This window comes from Rhineura floridana, chromosome 4 (genome assembly GCF_030035675.1).
Source record: "Rhineura floridana isolate rRhiFlo1 chromosome 4, rRhiFlo1.hap2, whole genome shotgun sequence".
Classification (NCBI taxonomy): domain Eukaryota; kingdom Metazoa; phylum Chordata; class Lepidosauria; order Squamata; family Rhineuridae; genus Rhineura; species Rhineura floridana.
Window position 1 is genome coordinate 178,928,857 of NC_084483.1, and position 19,715 is coordinate 178,948,571.

Sequence of the window (19,715 nt, forward strand, 5' to 3'; positions counted from 1 at the left end):
AAGTTTCTTTAAATGTTTAGCTGAAAACTGCTTCTTGCATTTTCCATCCATTAGTTCTAGTCCTGACCTCTAGGACAACAGAAAACAAATCTGCTCCATCTTCTATGTGGCACCCCTTCTGATGTTTGAAGACCATTATCAGTGCCATCTGCTGTAGCAGGCCCTGTAATTGCGAAGGTTGCCTGTAATTGGGTACCTACTTTGAGCTTTCTGTTTGGCATTCTGTATCTTTCAGTACTAGAGCTGCTCTTGAGGAAGCTGTAAGGAAAATAATTTGCACATTGTTTTAAAAGGGGGGGGAACCAAACTAGATCTAATCCATTGTGTTGTGTGTGGTTTTGTTTTGTTTTAGGACTCTCCAGTCATACACATGGGACTAAAATGGTAAGTGCTAACATTTTTTCTGCTTATCTTGGTTTGAAATTTCAGAATATGCAGTACAACCCTGGGCATGGTTACTTGGAAGTCAATCATACTGAGCAATGAGGCTTACTCCCAAGTAAGTGTGCATAGGAACAATTGTGGCCTTAGAACCAGAAGTGGCTTGCCGGGTGGGGTGGAGCTGCTTTGCTAGCTTCCCAGCAGGTGGTTCACTGTTGGTCACCAGGAGGGGCAAGGGCGAGGAGGTGGGGAGGCTGGCATGGTGCAAATGGATCAGAAGGAGCAGTGGATTGGCTTTGCTGATGCATTTGAACCACACTGACCTCCCTCTCTACCACCTCACCCTTTTCCCTCCCAGTAACAGAGACCTACCTGCTGGGAATCTACTCTAAGTGGCTTCACCCCACCTGCTGAGCCACCTTTGCTGGGTACTCATATAAGTTCTTTAGGTGATGTGGTAAATTCTTTTTGAAATCTGTTGTGTCTTAATTCATTGCAGGCTACCATGTGTGGGAGTCACTGTGAAGCAGTTGCAAAAAGTGTTAGATTTGGAGGCACCGAAGCCCAAGGCCCATCTCCCTGATTTTCCATGAAGTTTACATATACGTGTTCTTAGTCAAATACACTCTCTCCCTCCATGAGCTCTTGGAACAGGCTGAGAAACCAATCTAAACAATATTTTTAGTGCTTCCCAGCCAAAATATTTCATATATTGTGAGTTTTTTTCTCATGATGTTTGTTCTTCATCAAGAAAGATACTTCTGCTTTGATTTGTTTAAAAATTGTGCTACAAATCAGGAAAATCCAAACAAAATTCCAGCAGTCAAAGGAAACACTTAGCAACTGTCAATTTTTCTGCCTGTTTTCCTTTAAAGAAATGAAAATAAAATAAACAGCTGAAGCTCTTTTAGGGGAAAATTGGAATGGTATCAGCAATAATTCCAGTTCCTTCCTGCTATTAAAAATGTATGAGTGAGACAAAGAGATAGTAAGACTCTACAGCAAATGGAGAAATGGAAAGCTTAGAGGGTAGGATCATAGTTATATTCTAGAGATGAGTCATAAATAGAAAGCTACATTCTTAAGGAACTCTTTTAGGTCAGAGTCGAGGGGCCAAGTACCAAAACAAAATCTAGAACGTTGTATCTAAAGTTTTCTAAATAGGAAGTTGTTCCTATTGGTGGGTCCACCCAGAAACATGAGCTAAAAATACTAAGAAATGAGTTGCATTGCTTCCATTATTCTTCCTCTATGCCGGGGGCAACCAATGTAGGTACCCACGTAGGTACTCATCTTCCTCGACCGTTGGTCACGCTGGCTGAGGCAGATGAAGATGTAGTCCAACTGGAGTGAACCAAATTGGCTACCACTGCACTATGCCGTAAGAACATAAGAAAAGCTCATATCAAAGGTCCATATTGTCTAGCATCCTGCCAGTGGCCAGTCACTTATATCTGGGAAGCCCACAAACAGGGCTTCAAGGCAATAAACTTCTGCCACTGTTGTTCTCCAGCAGCACATATTTAGTGGCATACTTCCTCTGAACCTGGAGGTTTTATTTTGCCACCAGCCATTGTTTGATCTATTAGGTGGGATCCAGACATGCTCTTCTGAGAATGTAAAGGTTTGATTCAGCAAAGACTCCTGTTTAAGCACTGTTTGTGTGTGTGTGTGTGTGAGTGAGTGAGAGAGAGGGAATGCTGTCTGTCAGTCTTTGTGTTTGAATATGGATGGACATGTGTATGTGTATGAAGATCTACTCAGTTTCTTATTTTTATAGATGGAGGGTGCTACCCCTCAAGAAGAATGCATGCTTAAAGAATGCCTTAATGCAGATTTTCGTTGGGGGTAATCTGGCCTTGCCTATATGCTGGCAGTGGGTGAGGCTATCCCTTCCTCTTTCTGCTACCCTATCTCTCCCTCGCCACCCTTCCCTTCCTCATCTTATAGCCCCTCGCCCAGTGGACTGCAAAGGGAGGGACAGATCACAACAGCTAGAGGTCTCAAATGATGGCTTGCAGAGGGCTTTCCCCCCTTCTTCTTCCATCGCTCCATCTGTTTTGGCTTTCTTCCATCGTGCTTTTCCCACTCTCCTTCTCCTTATCTTCTTCTGGGCTTTCCTCTCCCACCATGAAATTAAGCTGAGGGATGCATGCAATTAGTCCCAAGGGTCACGGGTTATCCACCCGGACCTTTATGTATGACAGAAGTATTGCACTTTCCCCACCAGCTGAAGCCCTTTGTACCAGCTGCTCATATAAAATGTGTGTCATTTGATGGCTCATTATTGATTATTGTGCTGCTTCTTGAATGCCATCATTGACACTCATTGAAAAAGGGTTGTTTGAATATGGCATAACAGTGATCTGTGTGTAAATGTCAGATAGAAGAGGTTCAAGTGACTAACAGCTTCTTTACTGTTGTAAGTTTGGGAGCTGGTCTCGACAGCCCCTTGGGATCTTTTCCAAAACTGTGATTCTTGACTCTCAAGATTTCTGTGTGTAGCACTATCACAGTAAGTTACCTGAGGCCTTAATATCTCTTAAGACCTGACAAAAGACTATTGATTCTCCATGACAGGGGTGGGGAAGTGGATCTGACCTTTCATCGGCGACCACTTTGACAGGTGATAGGGCCTCTTAATCAACTGATGTCATATGAGATCCAATTATTTAAATGTAAAGCCATGCTCTCCCAATTCTTTCCTTCCTTTGCAGAATTCAAACCATGGCTGCAAAGATTCTTCCTTTCCACTTATAATCCCAAATCTGTCTTTGTAATTTGACACTGCATCTTCACCAGTCCAGTGTTTGGCATTATATGATGTCATTTTTAATATTCATTCATTCATTACATATGTATCCTGCCCTTTCTCCTGAAGGAGCCCAAGTGATGGACAGATGGTTGGGTAGTTTTTTTCAAGATCATCCTATGGGTGTAATTAGGCCCATGGGTCGGATTTTCATCTGATGTGTCTCAGTGGGAACTAAGATGGCCCAAGAAGGATAAGAAGGATGGACAGAGTAGGACAGGGCAAACCAGGTACTGTGCAAGAAAGAACAAAGACAGCAGCATGCAATTCTTTTTTTACACAGACCGAATTGGGACTCAGAAAAGGATCCAAGTTGTGCTCTGTGGGAAATCTGAAGTTGCTTCTCTAGAAATCAGATGGAGAGCAGTGAATTTGGGATCTCTGTTTGCATCCAGCTGTATCTCCATTTGTGCTCAACCTGTTTGTATGTGAACAAACCAAAGTGCCAGTTAGTCTCTAGTAACCTCATTCCAAGGAAACGAAACCCCAGAGTAAGCACTGGAACCCCTGAAATCTCACTGCTTAGAGAATTGGGAGAATTAAAGAAAGGAGGCCACAGGCTGAATTTACAAGATCTGAACAGGGTGGTTCACGACAGATGCTGTTGGAGGTCACTGATTCATAGGGTCGCCATAAGTCGTAGTTGACTTGAAGGCACATAACAACAACAAGAGAATTGGGATGCACATAACATTACATTTTTTCTAAATAAGTAGTTTTCTTGTTCTGGCATTGCAGAGGAGCCCACAGAGGAAGGGAGGACCATAGGGTGAGCAACATGCTCCAAGAAAGGCTAGAGGACTAAGACCTTTTGAACCTTTGCCTCTGGTGCATCTCTCCTAGGCTCTGCCCCCTACGTGATAACTGCAGTTCTTAAAGGGCCAACCCTCTGGCCTGTAGATGGGCACCTCTGTGCTCCCTAGCCTCCTGCCTGAGGCACTCTTTGTGCTGTTGGACCAGAAAGGTAGACTTGGAGGCATTTGGTTTCTTGGACCCAGGAGAATCATCTGTGAGGGTCTTGCTCTGACTCTGTGCATCCTGGTGCTGCAGCGTGTGATCCAGAGGGCTCCTGCCCACCAGCCTCATCAACCTTGGAATCAGGAACCTAGCCTGGCTCCTTAGCTGGTGACTCTGCTGCCTCTGATTTAGTGACTTGGTCGCTGCTGGATTCTGGTTTCGTGACAATAGTTTGCTTGTATAAAAGGATGCATAAAGAAGTAGATTGTTAAGAGTTTCCATGCAAGTGTTGCTTCTACCCTTCCGCCTTTATCCCTGTATGTACATAACTAATTTGCATCTAAGAAAACATACATGGGTCTAACTGGGAAGCGTATCCCATGCAGCCTTCTCCAACCTGGTTCCCTTTAGATGTTGTTAGACTATAGGAAGCCCTGGCCATTGGTCTGGAAGAATGAGAATTGCAGTCCAAAATATCTAGAGGGCACCAGGTTATCAAAGACTGAACTAGAGGTATATGATATGCCATTTCTAGAGGGAAAGCAAGCATTGTAGATGTAGATCTGGGGCAGATTAAAGGATGCAGGATTCTCAAAACAAGTTGAGGGGTCTGCTGAGTATTATGGTGACATTGTTTTGGGGCGGGGCGGGGCTGCAGGGCCTCGAGCCTGTGCCCATGGTCTAGCATAGTAGTGTCACTATGTAAGTTACTTGAATTTCACAGAAGAATGGCAAGATATAAATTGAATTAATAAACAAGCTGATAGTTTTATATCAAATGGGCATGAGAAAATATGTAAATGTAATCTGTCTCATCTGGGTGGATGAATGGAGTGGACTTCTGCTTTTTCAACTATAGCGCCTTGCAAAAGTAATCAGACCCCTAACCAATGCTCTCATATTTCTGAATTACAAGTGGTACATTGTAATTTCGTTCTGTATAAATATTTTATTTTGAAACACTGAAACTCAAAATCAATTATTGTAAGGTAACATTGGTTTTATGTTGGGAAATATTTGTAAGAAACATAAAAAACTGAAACATGTTACTTGCATAAGTATTCAACTCCCACACATTAATATTTGGTAGAGCCACCTTTTGCTGCAATAAGAGCTTTAAGTCTTTTGGGGTAGGTATGTACCAGCTTTGCACACAGTGTTGGGGGGATTTTGGCTCATTCTTCTTGGCAGATTTGCCCCAGGTTGGTTGGAACTCGCTTGTGGACCGCAATTTTCTTTTTTTTTTACAATAATTTTTATTCAAATTTTCATAAAACATAGAAAACAAAATCATAAAACATTCAAAGACAAAAAACAAAACAAAACAAAAATGATTAAACAAAAAAATAAAATGTTGACTTCCCATTTGTCACATATCAAATCAGTTATAGGTCTACAATATATAACAATCCTGTCTCTTAAATCATATTATAAAATCACTTTCCTCCAGTAGTTATCTTAATTAATCATCAAATCTCATAAACATTACTTTATTCTTTCCACAAAAAGTCAAAGAGAGGTTTCAATTCTTTAAGAAATATATCTATCAATTTTTCTCCAAATAAACATGTCAATTAATCCATCTCGTTAATAATTATAATAATCTTATTGTCATAATCATAGTCCAAATAATCATTTCGATTAATCCATCTCATCAGAATCTGTTAGGTCCAATAATTTCAATAGCCATTATTCCATTATCCCTATTAGTTCCATCTTCCATCTTCAATAGTCCTGTTAAGTCCAGTAATTTCAGTGTCCAATCTTCCATTATCAGTATTCCATAATAATCTTGCTGTTGTAGCCATAGTCATATAATAAGAGTCTGATGGGAATTTCCTCTATCCCAAATATTTTCTTGCCATCCATTCTGAATAAGTTGCTGAAACATTGTTGTAAATTCATATCTGTGTTCTTCTTTTTTAGAAAATGCACTGGCTCATCTCTTAAGAGTTTTTCCATTGTCACATGACTGCAGTTAATTCCATAGATTTTCTCTATATCAAGCTCCATCACATCATTCCAGTCCAGAAGATTATCCAAGCCATTGATAACTTTATTATTATTTATTTATTATTTATTATTTATTTATTAAATTTATATACCGCCCGACTAGCGATAGCTCTCTGGGCGGTGAACATAAAATAGTATAAAAATACAATGAATAACAAAATAATATTAAAATACAATCAACAATACAATAAACATTATTAAAATTAGATCAATGTAACTTAAAATGCTTCAGAGAATAGGAAGGTTTTGACCTGGCGCCGGAAGGAAAGCAGAGTCGGCGCCAGGCGTACTTCCTCAGGGAGACTGTTCCATAGTTCGGGGGCCACCACTGAGAAGGCCCTAGATCTTGTCATCACCCTCCGGGCCTCCCTGTGAGTTGGAACCCGGAGGAGGGCCTTCGTAGCAGAACGAATATCTTCATTAATTTCTTCAGAGATAACGTTAAATTCCAAACAGTAGATTTTATTTCTAAAATCCATAAACTCCAGATCTTTTTCCAATTCCACATTTATTCCAATCTCCAGGGCTTGTATCTTCCCTTTATTTTTTATTTTTTCATCTCTGATCTCATTCTCCTCTCTCACAGGGTCCCCTATTGCTTTAAACTCCTGCGTCATTTTGCTCAGTTCAATTTTCAGCTCCTTACTACCCTGTCGCAGGGTTTGTTTCGTTATCTCAATCTCATCCATTATTTTCTGAAACATAATTACTTCCAGATTCTCAGCCACTTTCTTGATTGCCATTTTTAAAACCACGAAAACAAAGCAAAACAAAAATAAAGAAGAACCACTTCTTATTTCAGCAACAATTGGGTTAATATTCCAGGCTTGATGACATCACAGTATAAACAGAGCAACCTGCCTTATCTCTCTATGTTCAAGAATGCAAAATAAATTTAGTTCCCAGCATCAAAACAGTTAGTGGCGTCGTGAAGAAGCAGATTCGTCAAAATAAAATAGACCAAAAAGAGAATAGTCCCAGACAATATAATATTCCTCGGAATAGAAATCAGGAATAGAAATCCCTCTTCTGTTTATTATCTTTAGAATGCACTTCCAGGACAGCTTTTTGCGACAGAAACAGAGATAAGCTGTTAATTTCGTGAATAACAGAGAAAAGCTATATCTCACCCAGAAGTTGTCCAAAGCCGATCAATCTGACAAATCTCCTTTTGCTGCAACAATTTAAACCAAGTAAAAAAAATAATAGAAAGAAGGGTGCTTGCCTGTTAGTCCGTTCTCTCTTTCAAGAAAAGATAAACGTATCGCTTAAGCAGATAGAGCTTGTTAGGAAGTCCGTCCGGCATTGTTGGCTGGACCTTATCTCATAAATTAATGAAATCCAGTCCTCCCAACAAAAACAGGCTTTGAGGTTGATCTCTACGTTTCTCCCTGCCCGGGAGAAATTTCATCAGTCAAAAAAAAAAAATGTTCTGACTGATTTATATCTGAATAAGCTTCTTTTGAGGCGGGAGCCCGTCCCAAAAGCAGGCACAAGCGAAGTCACCCTTCCCGGAAGTCTGGACCGCAATTTTCAAAGAGCGCCACAGATTCTCAATGGGATTGAGATCAGGACTTTGACTGGGCCACTGTAGGACATTCACGTTTTTGTTCTCGAGCCACTCCAGTGTTGCTTTGGAGTTGTGCCTGGGATCATTGTCTTGCTGAAAAGTGAATTTCCTTGCAAGCTTCAGTTTTTTAGTGGACTGAAGCAAGTTCTCTTGCAGCATTTCCTTGTATTTTGCTCCATCCATTCTTCCTTCAATTTTAACAAGATGCCCAGTCCCTGCTGATGAGAAGCACTCCCACAGCATGATGTTGCCACCACCATAATTCACTGTAGGGATGGTGTGTCTTGAGGCATCCACAGTGTTAGGTTTGTGCCACACATAGCTCTTTGAGTTTTGGCCAAAAAGCTCTATCTTAGTCTCATCTGACCACAAAACCTTTTCCCACATCGCAGCTGGGGCACTTTCATGCTTTCTGGCCAACTCCAGACGTGCTTTCAGATGGTACTTTTTGAGTGAGGGTTCTTTCTTGCTACCCTCCCATACAGGCCAGTGTTATGATATGGTTGACTGGTGCACCATTACTCCACTCCCAGCCACTGAACTCTTTACCTCCTTCAAAGTGATTGTTGGCCTCTCTGTGGCTTCTCTCACAGGTCTCCTGATCTATTTGGTCAGTGCTTAAGGGAACAAATGAATATATCCCATTCCAGATCAAGATTTAGGGAAAGGCATCTGACACAGTAAGGAGTATAAGAGGAGTTGGAGACTAAGGTCTCCAGTCATTGAGACCCTGCAGTCCCTTCCAGAAGTTAGAGATCCAGACTTATATGGGTTCTTCGCAATGCTCAGAAAGCTAGGGGTGGTGGTGAAGTAATGCCTCTTCTTTCTTGGCATTTGGTGCAATGTGAGAAACAATTCCACTCCGTTTGTGCTATGCAAAAATGCTAGAGAGGGAGGAGCTCTCTTGCTTACAAAAGGATGAGATATCTTGCTTTTGTGTTGGGCATTCAGGAAGGCCAGAAGCTGTGTGAGTTTCCCTTTGAGTTGCTTCCTAAGTTTCTGAGTCAACCTGTGCAAAGATCATCCAGTGATGACCTTACTTGACTTTAATGCTGACCATCCATGTACATTAATGGTACTTTTACACAGCTGAAGCAAGCATGCCTTAAAAAAATGGCAGTTGGAAAGTAGGCAGGTGGTAAAACTCAGCCTCACTTTGCCCATACTGATTTAAATCCTGATTTCATTTGTTTTTGGCTGAATGTTTATGAAGCACATGCTGGACTTGTGTAGGACTAGCCAAATTAGAATTCCAGTTTCCTGAAACAAAAAAGCCTTAAAGCATTGTGAATATGCCCCTTTGCAACCAGCTGTTTTCTGTAAATAAATTAGCAAACATCTTTGAGGAAAACATTGCAAAGCCTTATCATGCCAGGCTGAGGCTGCAGTAATTCAGAAGTGATATTTTATGGGGAGGGAAATGACTAGGTGTATGGAATTTGTGGGGGTGTTCCTAGGCTTTTAGAGTAAAAGTGTGGTGAATCTTTCAGTGGCTTGACATCAATAACGCAGAAATGCTGCTCAAGTAGTAAATGGGCATACTATTTTTGACATCACCTTCAAAGAGCTTGTGCCTTAAAGTTTATTGATCATGTTCTGCAGCAGCGGTTGTGTTTTCCAGTGGCTTTAGATAGAACATTAAGTATTGGCCATCTACTGTATTAGGTTAAATAGCTTTGTTCCCTCTTGACTTTTTTGTTTTGTTTTGCATTCCTCACTCTTCTATCAACAGAACTGTATACTGAGACATAAGCTCATTTCAAGGCAAAACCTTACAAAACTTATAGTCCTGAACTCAGAAATGCTTGCTTAACTACCCTCTAAATTTTCATGGTGATACACAAAACAGTCAGAGAGAATCAAGAGTTCAAAGTGTAAAGAGAGAGAGAGAGAAAACCCAGACCCCTGTTGGGTTTTTTCTGACAGAATTCTCATAATTTGTTGAAATTAATTAAAAATCAGCCATGTTCACAGAGTACCTGTACAGAGTTTGCATTTTTACAAATGTGTAGGGCAGTACAATATCTCAGAGAGGAGGTCAGGTCTCCTGCTCTCCTGGTGCATTCACTATAGCTGCCCAATTTCCCTGCTTTTTAAAGTTTGATAGAAATATCTGTTGGCTATAGATATGTTCTTAAACTGCAAGGGGTTTTTTTTTGGCCTCTTAGTTAATACATACTAGGACTAGGAAGCTAATTTTAGGAGGACCAACAGGCACAAGAGCTACTCTTAGCCTAGGGAGCAACAGTAAATGAACACATTTCTCACTGTAATAGCTTCTACTTGGACTTTATCACTGCCTTTCAAGTTTCCACAGCCCAGTGTAGCAGAGAATCACCAGTGCTTACCGCAATAATATCCCATGTCAGAAGCCCTTGGCATTCTCTTAGGCACCAGATTACTAGATATTGGAGCACAAAGAATTAAGGGTATTTCAATTCCCTATTTGAGGTGGCCAACACAGTAAAAGAATGTACCTTTGTCTTATTAGTGTTCAGCTAAAGGATTAAAACAACTATATGTAGAAGGTTCTCCTGGCACTTTCCTGCCAGCCTTTAATGGCAGACACAACTAATTACTGGCTCCCTATCTACAGTCTGAGGGACAGCATTATGTTTAGTTTGGGACAAGAGCATGAGTGTGGAAAGTCCCTAACATTCCCGTATGGATTGTTCCCAGAGGACTTGATTTTTCAAAAGTGGCTTGTAATTAGGCACAAGTAAGTTCATTCTGTCTGTGCGAATTTATGGGAATTGACCTAATTCACACTATGTGGACTAATACATGGATCACAATGCAGTTATTCGTTGGACTACAATCTTCTCAGATTTTGTGAAGCCGTTGTGGCTCAAAAATGCACCCGAAAAGTGCATATTTTAGGGGGAAATGTATACAAAAATAGTATTTTAAGGGGAAATGCAAACAAAAATTTTAAGAGGAAATGCAAACAAATAGTATTTTAGGGGAAATTTTCATAAAAGGCATATGTGAACAAAATGTGTATTTTAGAGGGAAATGCTGCCATTGAAATTAATTTTGGTTCATTAAAAAAACCCGCAGAAAACTGGGCAGAAGAGATGTGAAATTGAACATGTGTGAAATTGACACAGACTGAAAATAGACTGAGCTATCTGTCCATCATTGTGATCCAACACTGATGGGGTGGTGGTGGTGGTGGTGGTGGTGAGCTGTTATTCTGACACGGACAAAATAACACTCTCCATTGGATTGGAGCCCATGTTTCTAAAATCTTTCCTGATTTTTTTTATTTTTCGGTAATGCTTTCAGCAAGCGGCCCATGATTTCTATACAACTAACGGTAAAAATTTACAAGTCGGCACAAGTGACCTTATGCCAAGCGTTACGCCGTTGCTCAAGAGGCAGAGACAAAACTGGCTCAATGCTCCTGATGATGGTTTCTTTATTGCTACAGAAGAGACCAGGTAAGAGAAAGTGGAGAGATAACAGCCTGCAAGAATCAAGAGCATAGACAGCTCCTGTCATTGCTAGGTAACATTCTAAGAATGCCGAAATGTATTCTTATGCACATGGTGGAACTAGTCGACTCCCACAGGTGTCAAGTACACTGGAACTGTCTCCATTGTGTGCTATGGTAATATTTATAGGTACATTTAATTTGGTATGAAGGCTGTAAACAGTCATCCAACAAACATTTTTTATATTAGCATCTCAAATAGACAAAATATCCTTCATGTAATTATTCTGTGCTGGAAAGAGAGATAATTTGCCATATAAAATCAGTTCTTAACTTTCTGTCATATTTTACTGTGACCAAAGAATAACATTTCTCCTCATATTTAGCAATTAAGAGATTGTTTTTCACTCCTGCTAAAAGGAAGATATGTTTTTCTCTCTCTGATATAAAAGTTGTGGGCTTTTCAGAGGGTGAATACTGTTCTGTCATAGATTATTGTATATGATTTCCCCCCCTCCTGATAACTTCTCTACCATTATTTGATATATCTTTGTATAAAGAGCTAAAGGCAGCCTGTTTGTGAAGTGCTTTACTTGCTCAGCCTTTTTATTAAAACGTCCTTCCATTCTTATTTACAAGCACAAAGATTTCTGAGTGCAGATGCTTCCAATGCACTTATTGCCATGGAAATCCCTCAATTATAGCTCACCCAGTGAGGGTTTGATGCTGCAAACCAATCTTCAAAATGCAAGGAAAACAGGCAGATTTATTTTAGATGCTTCTTTCTGTGTGTGACTATGCACAGGTATATGGGTGGATATTTACAGCACAGCTTCATTTGTCCAAATAGTCTGAAAGGAGTTTGATAGAGGAGGAATATCATTCTGGGTATTGCATAAACAGTTGTATGAAAGAATGAGAGTTTCACACATTTTTTATTGCTCCATATGAAACTGTTCTTATGCCCGTTCTTTCTCCAGCAAACATATCTAAATATTAATGTAACACACACTGATATATAAAGTTCTATGTACAAATGTCTGGGAAACCTATGCCAGTCAATCCACATTTTGTTTGTATGTTTGCTGTAAGAAACACCAGTGTGTCATACAGCTATTGTAATATGTGTTACCAAGAGTTTTGTTTACTTAGATTTACATTGATATTGGACTGGGGAATGCATATAGTACATCTGGATGTCAGGAAATTTGAATAATGGCAGCTCATCTTGAATCTGTATTCCACACAAACTTAACACAGGTTAATATTGATAATGCAATGTGTTTGTTTTTAAGAAGCAGAGTGTTTTTACAGAGTTTTCTGAAATCTCGGTGTTCAAATGACCAACATGGCTTAGGAGATTGATAATGGCCTCTGTAGGTTACATCTTCTGATTAAGCTGAGCTTAGCAGCACTTGAAAATCACTGACATTTGAAGATGGTGACCTACATAATAAGTACTGCACCTAGTCTTGGTATGAAAAATATAGTTACCATAAAACTACTTACTCGATTGGCTTAGGTGTTTGAGCCCATATACACAGTCACATATTTCAGGGGATTCTTGAAACCCCCCACCTCAGTGAAACATTAATTGTTGCACTGATGGAAATAAATATGCTGTCAATAATTAACTATTTAATTATGTATTTTCAATGTGTGTGTCTTGCCTATTTTATAGACACTTTACGCTGCTAACAATAAACAATAACTAGGATCCAGCTTAGGTCATGCCAAGAAGCTAGCCCAGTAGGAATTTTGACTTTTGTTTTCTTTGAAGGCCTGACCCTTCCCTTGTGTCGGGATTGTGCTATAGGCAGTTTTTAGAGTTGAACAAGGAGCAAGGGTTGAGCCCAGGAGTCAGAGTTGAGGGACCAAGCCATGAGGGGAGAGATGCACAGAAACACAACAGGAAGGCTGTTGTTGCTTAGCAGTAGTGTAGTGGCAAATTCAGAAGTGCAGGGTCCCTTTATGTTAGTCACAGCCAGTCCCCTTCCACCCCTTTTTGCTGCTGAGCTGAGAATGAGATCCTTGTTAATGCCTTCTCCCACAACAACAGACATCCATAGGAGCCAATCATCATAAAAGGGGAGAGTGTTAACTACTGAGAAGAGTCTTCTCAGTGGCTGATTCACCTCTCACTCTTATTGGCTCCAGTCACTTGGAAAGAACAAGGAAGCATGTTAGAAGACCCTTCACAGTGGCTAACACTCTCCCCTTTCATGCTGATTTCCTCACAGGATGCTGGAGACATAGGGGCCCTGCTGGGGCCCTGCTCCCCAAAAAGTGAGGGGTCTAAGACACCTCAGACAACTACATCCCTGATGCTCAAGACAAGATTGCAGCAAAAGCTGGGAAGCTTTCTGTAACCCTTATCTTGTCTAGAATGGCCAACCTGGGTAGGGCCAGCCCAGAGCCTGACAATATTCCATTGCCAGGAAAATGCTGGGAAAGGCTATAGCTCAGTGGTAGAGTACAGAATCAGTCCCCAGACTGTCTAGGTAGGGCTCAGAAAGAGTTCTCTCTCAAACACTGGATAGCTGGTGCCATTCATAGTAGATAATAAGGCAGCTTCCTTGTGTGTTCCAACATGCAACTCTGTTTGCTTTCCACAGCTGCGTACATAACTGAAAGTGCCTGATTCTAGCCTCGGCAGCTCCTGACACCATAGGCCCATTTGGGCACTCTGGTTGGTGGGATTATTATAATTAATTAATTATTTAATATAAAATAAATAAATAAATAGAATAATATTCCACTTAATGTCAAATTGGGGTGTGTGTGTTATGTGCCTTCAAGTTGATTACGACTTATGGAGATGCTATTAATCAGCGACCTCCAATATCATCAGTTGTAAACCACCCTGTTCAGATCTTGTAAATTCAGGTCTGTGGCTTCCTTTATGGAATCAATCCATCTCTTCTTTGGCCTCCTTTTTCTACTCCCTTCTGTTTTTCCAAGCATTATTGTCTTTTCTAGTGAATCACGTCTTCTCATTATGTGTCCAAAGTATGATAACCTCAGTTTCATCATTTTAGCTTCTAGTGATAGTTCTGGCTTAATTTGTTCTATCACCCAATTATTTGTCTTTTTCGCGGTCCATGGTATGCGCAAAGCTCTCTTCCAACATCACATTTCAAATGAGTTGATTCTTCTCTTATCCACTTTTTTCACTGTCCAGCTTTCACATCAGTACATAGAGATTGGGAATACCATGGTCTGAGTGATCCAAACTGGTATTGTAAAAAAAAAAAAAGTGGTATAATTAAAAGAGAGAGAGAGAGATTTAATTTCAGAATGTTTATTGGAGAACAAGAAAACAGGAAATCTTATCGGTTTCAGACTTCCAGAGAATCGGTCTGATCAGAGATGCTCTTGGGTGTGTGTGTGTGTGTGTGTGTGTGTGTGTGTGCTTTTGATCTATATCAGAATATAGGGTTCATCACATGACCCCTGAGTTCCAGTATTATTACCATTGTCCGTCATCCATTCCCTCATTTTTAAAATGCTTCATGAATACATCCAAGAAAAATGCAAACACTTTGTATGTGAAAAGCATTCCATAAATAGCAACGTTGCAGTATTCCCTTGAAAATGGTAAACCCCCATGGAAAATTTTTCTAGGCATGTCACTTTTGTACTGCAGAAACCATTATTTAGCAGGTTAAACATATGTTCTTCAGGCTGGCTAACTCCAGCTTCCCTGTGCTAATATTGCACCATAGTATCTGGGGTGGAATTATTCTAGATATTCTGACTTCCCTCCCCCCTTTTTCCTTTGTTAAAGTGAGCTGGCCAGGACTGTGAAAGGAAAGTATATATAATTTACTCCACTACTAAGTCCTAGTATTTATTTATTTATTAAATTTTTATCCTGCCCATCCTCTCAATGAAGCTATTGCGTGCCCTTAACAATAATGTAAAAAAATTAATAATAATCAGGATGTTTGGGCTCAATATCAGCTCTTCCCCAAGTCATATTCTTTCCTCAGTCTCCTCCCTCTTCTTCTCTAGTACTGAAGTTTACATTGGCTCTTTTGTGTGTGTATCTGTTTGATTGTTGCATGAGTACAGGACAAAAGTTCAGTCTGAATACACACGTGCATATATAGATCATAGGGCATGTTCACATTCTGCTCATCTGATGAACTACAATACTGAGTGGCTAAATGACTACAGCTATCACTGACAGCCTATATTTAGAGGCTCAGAGCAGATGATCTGTGTCAGGCCCACCCCCAACATCCATGTATTGAGCTGGTCAGAAGTTATAATCAAGACATGTTGGCTGGAGGTAGGATTGGTTGGAGGTGGGCCCAACCATCACCATCCCATTCCTCCATGCATTAATTAAACACACACTGTGTCTGAACAGTGAAAACGCAATGTTTTTTTCCTGGATTCAGTATACATATTCAACTGCCAGATCTCCTTTATCATGAGAAATTGCGTGATTCACATGGACCCAATGGAGCAAGTGAAGGTGTAAGAATACACACCCATTTCAAGCTTGTTGCCATCATTTTTTGAGGGCTGGGATGTGACTCCCCCCTCCCCCAAAACTGCTTGTATGGCAAAAGTTTGCTGTCACTTGTTATTCTCTCTGTATATTTTCAAGAACTTCAAGGTAGTATGAGCCTATATAATATGTCTTAATTTAGCAGTGTTTTGCTAACAGATTTAGTATAAAGGCTCACTTTAGGCTTTCTTGTCCCCACATGAAATAGCTGTAATGTAGGCTTTATTGTAAATTTTCTTTTTTTAGCTTAATGCATGGAATAACTATATGTTAAAAACTGGCTTCATTGTGCTAAATTGCCACTCTTGGTTTTTATTTAACTAAAGAATATAGAAAAAATCATATTGCATTAGCCAGACCTTCAGGAACAATGTGAATCTGAATGACAGCTTGGTTTTCTTGAAACTCTAGAATGCATGAACTGTTACTATGAAAATGAACGATGAAGCTGTTTGGATGATTGAATCATATTATACCCTTTTTAAAAAATATTTTTTTATTTTTTATTTATTTATTAAATGTATATACCGCCCGACTAGCAATAGCTCTCTGGGCGGTGAACATAAAATAGCATAAAAATACAATGAAAAACAAAATAATACTAAAATACAATCAACAATCCAATACAATAAACATTTTTAAAAGTAAATCAGTGTAACTTAAAATGCTTCAGAGAATAGGAAGGTTTTGACCTGGCGCCGGAAGGAGAGCAGAGTCGGCGCCAGGCGTACTTCCTCGGGGAGACTGTTCCATAGTTCGGGGGCCACCACTGAGAAGGCCCTAGATCTTGTCATCACCCTCCGGGCCTCCCTGTGAGTTGGAACCTGGAGGAGGGCCTTCGTAGCAGAACGTAGTGCACGGGCCGGTTCATATCAGAAGAGGCGTTCCGCAAGGTATCGTGGTCCCGCACCGTATAAGGCTTTATAGGTTAATACCAACACTTTGAATCTAGCCCGGAAACATATTGGCAACCAGTGCAAGCTGGCCAGAACAGGTGTTATATGCTCGGACCGCTTGGTCCTTGTCAGCAATCTGGCCGCCCCATTTTGCACTAGTTGTAGCTTCCGAACTGTCTTCAAAGGTAGCCCTACGTAAAGCGCATTACAGTAATCCAAACGTGAGGTTACCAGAGCATGTACCACTGATGTAAGGTCCTCTTTACTCAAATAGGGACGTAGCTGGCCTACCAACCGAAGTTGGTAAAACGCATTCCTAACCACCGAGGCTACTTGAGCCTCAAGTGAGAGGGAAGGGTCTAAAAAGACTCCCAGACTACGAACCCGGTCCTTTAGGGGGAGTGTAACCCCGTCCAGGACAGGGTATATATCCACCATCCGATCAGAGAACCCGTCCACCAACAGCATCTCAGTCTTGTCTGGATTGAGCTTCAGTTTGTTAACTCTCATCCAGTCCATTGTCGCGGCCAGGCAACGGTTCAGCAAATCGACAGCCTCACCTGAAGAAGATGAAAAGGAGAAGTAGAGCTGCGTGTCATCAGCATACTGATGACAATGCACTCCAAAACTCCTGATGACCTCTCCCAACGGCTTCATGTAGATATTAAAAAGCAGGGGGGACAAAACTGACCCCTGCGGGACCCCATATTGGAGAGCCTGCGGTGTCGAGCAATGTTCCCCAAGCACTACCTTCTGGAGACGACCCGCCAAGTAGGAGCGGAACCACTGCCAAGCAGTACCTCCAACTCCCAATAATTTGTACATATAGAATAAACATGCATATAGAATGCATGTAGTAAATTTAGAACAGCATGGTTGGAAGTGATTAAATGGTCATAATTCAATATTATTTATTTATTGGATTTATATTCCACCCTTCCTCCCAGTAGGAGCTTACTAATACATAGTGGAGCATTTGCTTTGCATGCAGAAGGTCCCAGGTTCAGTCCTTAGCATCTCCAGGTAGGGCTGGGCTCCCCGGTCCTGGAGAACTGCTGCTTGTCATTGTATGTAGATAATACTAAGGTAGATGGGCCAAGGGTCTGACTCAGTAAATGGCAGGTTCCTCTGTTCCTGTGTTAAGGCTATGTAGTCCTCCACCATTATTTAAGGCAGTCATGATGAGCCATAGTTACTAGCACCTCACAGAGCTAACCACTTTATACAAACCTTATTGTACCATAAGTTTAAGTGCAAAAGTATTGCCTATAGGCTACAGTCTTAAACCCACTTACAGGTCAAGCCATTAAAACCAAGGTAGCATACTTCTCTGAGTAGACATGTATAGCATTGCACTGAAACGTGGCTGCAATAGTTCCAGATTCCTCAAACAAGTGAAGAACCTGTATTTGGGAATGTATCCCTAAAAACAAACAACAAACAAACCCAGAATCAAGGTATCGTCATGACACAAAGTATTGTGATGTCAGACAAATGAGGGCTGGTGTACACATCAAAATTCTCCAAATGGGATGGGTATGATCAGGGAGTCAGAGAATCTTAAGTAGTAGGTTTCTAGTCCTTTTGGAGGTAGCAAAAAATGAGAAAACAGGGTAGCCTTCCTCCCCCAAGGTTTCAAAACTAGGTGGAAAATAAAGAACCCAGATAAGACAGTGGTTAACTGATGTTCATTTTTAAAAATGGATTTCCACTGTACAGAGTAATGCTGTTTGGTGATGATACATTAGTTACGTTGGTATTTCTTGTGGCAAACCCCCAATTTGCCTCAGAGGGTTGGGGGGAACCCCTAGAACAGATTTGGAGGGTGCAGGGGGGAACTGACGGAATGTTCACTTAGTGGAATGTTGGATACAACTCCCTGATTGGTCTTGTCTCCTGAACATAGGTCATGCACCTCTGTTTAGCACTTTACGTGTTCGCTTCAGGAAACAATGATGTACCCCTGGCGTGCTCCCACAAACATGCCATAGAGCCAATCTCAGTATCACATGAGTCTTGGTTACTAACAGTGCAATCCTATACATGTCTACACTAAGTCCCATTGAGCTCCATGGAGCTTACTCCCAAGATAGTGGGTGCAGGATTGAAGCCTAAATCTCACACCTTTTCAGTCATGATTGTGAGACACTGACTTATTATGTTGGGCACTGGCTATTATTAATACCAGGATTTCATTACTAGTTACCACTTGAGACATTTCACTGACTCAGGTGGTAACTACCCAGAATTCTAGAAAAATTATCTTCTGAATATAACAAGCAGCAAAAGGAATGGAGTTAAATACAGTTGTTGGTTTTAAATGTGTAATGTTGCTGGAAATTGTTGTGGATAGGTTACATTGGAGGTGCCTTCCAGATGTTTTTAAACTGAACATACCTTTTGGGAGCTGTAAAGAGTTTTTCTTCCCTGTAATCTCAAACTCCCATCTTGTCTGTACTGTATGTCTCCCATTGTGGTCTCCAAATGCTGAAAAACTTTCTGTCACTAACAAAATCTGCACCTTTAAAAAAAAATCACTACCACATCCTCCCTATCCATCTTCTTCTCTCATCCTTCATTCCCTGTGCAGCAGAGAGGAATCAGGGTGGGCAGGGAGAGAAGACACTCACCTGTCTAATAATACCTCAGAGAAGAAAAGTTTCCACCTTCTAGAGCTTAAAAGGTGAAAAGAGTAAAGTGGCAGTGAAATGCAATGGCCATCCTTTAAAGGACATCCTTATGTACTTCATAGTGAACGTTTAAGTGCCCCAAAGCGGTGGAAAGGCAACTAACGTGCTCAGGATGCAAACGACTGCAAACAAAAATAAGTTTGTTGTTTTCCCCTTGTACAGATAAAGAGCTTGACTCAGACTCTGCTGAGGATTCCTCTCCTCCTCTACAAATCCATAGCCAGTATCCATAAATTATTGAGAACATGCAGAACATTTCATTAAGCATTGTTTTTAATGATTTGTTATACGCTGCATTAAACACCTTATGAGCTGGAGAGGTGGGATACAAATATGTGAAATAAATAATATTTTCCTCACTTTGGTAATCTACACTGCAATGCCGTGCATGTTTACTCAGAAGTAAGTTCTGCTGTGTGGGGCTTAACTCCCTAGGAAGTG

At 40.7% G+C, this 19,715-nt stretch overlaps 1 protein-coding gene across 1 annotated transcript in view; it reads left to right on the plus strand.

Annotated features, from left to right (window-relative positions):
- MTA3 (metastasis associated 1 family member 3) overlaps positions 1 to 19,715 on the plus strand; it is a 200,378-nt gene that overhangs the window by 158,892 nt on the left and 21,771 nt on the right. The window contains exons 17-18 of the mRNA XM_061625370.1: positions 353 to 384; positions 11,022 to 11,176. Coding sequence (XP_061481354.1) covers positions 353 to 384; positions 11,022 to 11,176 — 187 coding nt within the window. The remainder of the gene's footprint in view (positions 1 to 352; positions 385 to 11,021; positions 11,177 to 19,715) is intronic.